Genomic DNA, 4,637 nt, shown 5'->3' with positions numbered 1-4,637 from the left:
CATTGCAGGCATGATATGATGCTGTGAAAGCAAGGGGAAAACATATTGCAGAACCCACTGGCGTTCCAGTGGAGTGGTTAGAAAGTTCAAATTCCATGGGAAGCACCTGGATTAAACCCCTGCTGGCTACACCTGTTGTTGGTGCTGAATTCCAAATTTGCTACAAAACTCTCACAATAACCAAAAAGAAGAAGATTGCAGTGGAAGCCAAACAATACCATGTTGATCTGATATTTTCCTAGTGAGAGAGGATGCCATTGTTCTCTAACAAGTATTCCACCATGAGAGACCATGCACCCATGGTTCTCCAAACTACACAAACTTGGCCAATGGAAGCATTAGAAGTTATGTAGAAATGATAACAAAATTACAGCTTTGAACAGGATCTTCAATGAAGCATTCCTTTGCAGACTATCCTTGATGATGATCATGATCATGACCTTCAAAGGTTCGAAACATCTTTCCGTAGGGATTATGAGGTAATCTTCATGAACATCACTCAAGAGCTACTATCATCAGAGATCAGTTGTGATTATGAAACCCATAGACCTATCCTGATTGCATGCCTACAAGAAAAGTGCAATGGATGCTCTGTGGCAGCCATTTTAAAAGAAAACACAGCTCAGGAGCCTCAACTCAAACTTTCACAAATTGCCAGCTATAATGAGCAACTGAACAAGAGAATGTATAGCCATTTTACAGTCAACAACAATGGTTGTCAACTTGCCAAACCACTTGACAAGTAGCAAAGCTTGAAAATGGATCCTCGGGAGAAACTTAAGTGAAGTTGATGCAACAGAAATCAAATCTTACAATCAAGAGAGGGTGAAGGTAGCGCATCACCGAAGTTCCAAATTTGATCCCCATTTTCTTATGTATATTCTGAATGATGTGTGGTCTTCTACAATATGTAGCTATACATAATTATCAGTGGCTCAATTGGGAAACTAAACGTGCCTGTGAATCAGGAGATCATGTCTCTTTTCAAGAAGATGGCTAGAATCGATAGGTTCAATGTGTAGGTAGAAGTAAAGAAAGTTCTGATCAGGATAAGGTACATGACCTTTAAAAAGTGAAAATATAAAGTATGCTATATTTCAAAGAATTGCCCATGGAGGATTGCAATGATGAGGCATGCAGGCTGCCCCTAAGGTCCAGGACACACTACAATAAGGTGATGCACATTGTTACAACGTACGGACCAAGATAGGGTGATGTCAATGAACTGAAGGTGAAACTTCCTGCCACCGATCCACATCACTAAGGTTCCATATTTGCTTCCCATCCTCTGCTGAATCAACCCCTCTCCTTGAAGTTGAAATGCTCACACCATCTTGGTTGCAAGAGAAATACAACTGCATCTGGTTGGCAACCAAAAAAAAAACCCCGATCTTGCGCGTCAGTTGACACCCATCAGCAGTCATTACCTTCCAGATATGCTCAATGATGACATGACTCCATGGCTAGTGCTCTTCACTAGGAGAGGAGCAGTATCCGAAGTAGACATGAGCAGTCCTTGCACAGCCTCCTCAATGCGTGCTCTGGCGAAAGAAGAAGGGCTTTTCAGCACAAAAAGAAGACCTTGGTGCAGGTCTGAAAGTTGAATCTCATCCACAGGCACATGACCCTGAAGCATTTGCACCACCTTGGCCATTGATGGTCGCAATGCAGAGTCTTCTAGCACACACAGAAAAGCAGTGTTGATCATCCTCCTCAACTGTACTATGTCCTCCTCTGTCCCTAATGTGGCATCGGTTAACATCGCTACATTGCCCTGCTGTGCCTGCCAGAAAGCCCACTCTGGGAAATACACCCGCTCTGAGGACTCCACTGTGTAATCCAAATTCTTTCGCCCACTAATGATCTCCATCAACAGCATTCCAAAGCTGAAGACATCACACTTCTCATCAATAACTCCCTCCTTCAGCCAATCCGGAGCCAAATAGCCCGGAGTGCCCCTCATGGTTGTCAACACATGTGTTTCATTCCGATCTACCAGCCTTGAAAGGCCGAAATCTGCTACTTTGGCATTGAAACTTTCATCGAGAAGAATATTCTGTGGCTTGATGTCTAGATGAATGATCTTTTCTTGGCAATCCTCATGTAAGTAGGCGAGACCTCGGGCCGTGCCTAAAGCTATCTTGCACCTGAAATCCCATGTTAACTGTGATCTTTTGTATGCCTCAGAAAACAACCATTGGTCTAGAGATCCATTCTCCATGTACTCGTAAACAAGAAGCCGGTGCCCACTTTGTGCGCAAAAACCAAGCAAACGAAGCAAATTGTAGTGCCGTATTCCTCCCATGATGGCTACCTCTGACCTGAATTCTTTGTCTCCCTGCTTCATGCTCTCAAGCTGTTTTACTGCCACTTTCGTGCCGTTCGGAAGCAACCCTGCATAAACTGCCCCAAAACCCCCTTTTCCTAGCTGCCTTTCAAAGTTGTTGGTTATCAACTGTAAATCCATGTAAGAAAACCTACTAGGTAACCCAGGGATAGCATCTAAAAAGCTGTCCTCCTCATCATTATCAGCAGAAGTGAGCTTCTTATGTCGAAAAAATAAGAGTACGAACACAAGTATAAATAACGCGGATACCCCAGAGACGACACTGGCCACGATGATGACAGTAGAGTTTGATGTCTTTTCTTCATGCTGGGGGCTTACATCCACTTTCAAAAAAGAAAAATAATTCTTTTGGTTGAGCGCACCACGAAGGCTTCCAATTTGATCTACATGGTGGCATGCCTTGATGTCTTCATGCCAGAAAGCTGCAAGGCAGGAGCAGCTTTGAAAGCACTCATCCACACATGCTTTTTCGGTGGACATGTTCAATGGTGGTGTGTAGTTGTTGGAGAAATAATCCATCCCACTAAGTGGTAGCATCTGCTGTGTTTGTGAAGAATTGCACTTGAGCCCATTAGTGAGGTGACAACCAAGAGATGGAGCAGATGTGTTCAAAGGAAGAAACAATGAATTATTTGCAGGACATGTGCATTGTGAACCTGAAGTGCAAACCCCGTAAGGCCCACAATAGCTTGGAAGAAGGCATGCATCAGATTGGAAGAGGTCCAATTGAGGGGACCATACTGATCCTAAAGAATAAGCACGCAGATTCCCATCGTGCTCGAGACGCAAGATGGTGGAGTTGCTGAGAGAAACACTCACACTCGTTCCATATTGCAAGAAGGGAAGGTTATCAACTGTTGATTCATAATCAGTAAGGAGGGGGCATAATGGTGAAGCATTACCAAGAGAAAACCCCGGAAAGTTGCCAAGAGAAAGTGAGAAGGCACCTTCAGGATCCATAAAAGCTGCAAGGGCATTGGGCTTACATGTGTGTTTGACAGAGAAGGAGTCATTAGAGCCATAGAAGCTCCATATCCAATAAGGTTGAGCAGAAGGAAGGCTGGTATAAAGGGCAAGCCCACCTGGCTCCATGACAAGGGTGTACAAACCGGAGGAAGGGTCTGTTGGGGATGCCCAGCTAGTAAGGTTTTTCCCTGGAAGCAAGAATTGGGTCATGGTGAGAGTGTCTGTGGGGTAATCTGCACTTTGCCATATAATTGAGCGGCTGGCATTGAGCAAAACTAAGCTTACTGGGTTCTGGGTGAGCTCCATTGTGGTCACCCCTTTGTGGGCTGTATTGGATGACCATATGGGGGTGTTTGGGTCATCGCCGGACAGCACTAGGTTACCATCGCCGCGCAGTTGGAGAGAGATGGAATTGCCAGAGATAGGGTGATCTCGGTTGGCTGTCCAGGTGATGGCACCTCGGTAGGTTATCAAGGAGGAATATATGTAGATGGAGAGGGTGAAGGAATAGTCAGGCAATGATGATGAGGAGGAGGAGGATGGTGAGGAGAGTAAACACAGATAGGTGGAGATGTCCGAGGTTTCTCCTTGCATGAACAAAAAGGCACGGGAACCAGGGTACATCTCTAATTGCCATGCATTCGCGCTAGCTGCTGCAAAATTGGATTGATTGAGAGTAAAGAACTGGTTTAGTTGCCATACCTCAGCTCTTACACAGAAAGGACCAAGAATGAAGAAGCTGAAGATGAAAATATAAGCTGCCATGGCTTTTGGGAGGAACCCTTTGTTTTCTCCCTTTAATACATATACTCGCCGGCCTTTGAAGTTTACTGTTCGAAGACACGGTTTGAACAAGCCCAATTTGAAGGCCCACCCCATCCTTCATGCGAAATTTAACTCTGACCTTAGCTAGCCTTCAAATTCTTGCATAGCCTTGAGAAAGCTTGGACTACCTTTTTGTCCTCTGAAGGCTTCAAATTTCCGTACTAGAGCTTACGAGACGGAAAAAAAAACCCCCGGGGTTTCGTTTGAGTCTTACATATGTGACCTACCACGCAATACAACAAAAAATGTTTTCTTAAACGTGACTCAAAGTGACTTAACCGTGAAAAATTTATAATTTCTACAATCTAAAAATCTTCCTTTTTCTCTTACCCTTTGTTTGGCCACGTGAATAGTGAGTAAGTTGTGTTTAATAAAGAGTAGATAGATATCTACTAGTGGAGACCCGCTCTGCTGCTCTGCAGAGCAGTCTGTCCCCCTTGTACACTCCATGAGATGGCCACAAAGAGTGACAGGTGGGTGAATGTTCTGGCAAGGACAG

General features: G+C 44.4%; 1 protein-coding gene across 1 annotated transcript; it reads right to left on the bottom strand.

Annotated features, from left to right (window-relative positions):
- Nucleotides 1–848: 848 nt before the first annotated feature.
- Nucleotides 849–4,094, bottom strand: LOC147636237 (G-type lectin S-receptor-like serine/threonine-protein kinase SD2-5). Its single transcript, XM_086801669.1, has one exon. The coding sequence runs from the start codon at nucleotides 4,076–4,078 to the stop codon at nucleotides 1,424–1,426; it is 2,655 nt and encodes an 884-aa protein (XP_086657795.1). The 5' UTR covers nucleotides 4,079–4,094; the 3' UTR covers nucleotides 849–1,423.
- Between the last annotated feature and the right edge of the window lie 543 nt (nucleotides 4,095–4,637).

The sequence above is a fragment of the Cibotium barometz genome, chromosome 8 (genome assembly GCF_041138505.1).
Source record: "Cibotium barometz isolate CiBa-2024 chromosome 8, ASM4113850v1, whole genome shotgun sequence".
In the NCBI taxonomy this organism is placed as follows: Eukaryota; Viridiplantae; Streptophyta; class Polypodiopsida; order Cyatheales; family Cibotiaceae; genus Cibotium; species Cibotium barometz.
Note: the sequence above shows the minus strand (reverse complement) of the source record. Positions and strands in the feature narration are given on the sequence as shown.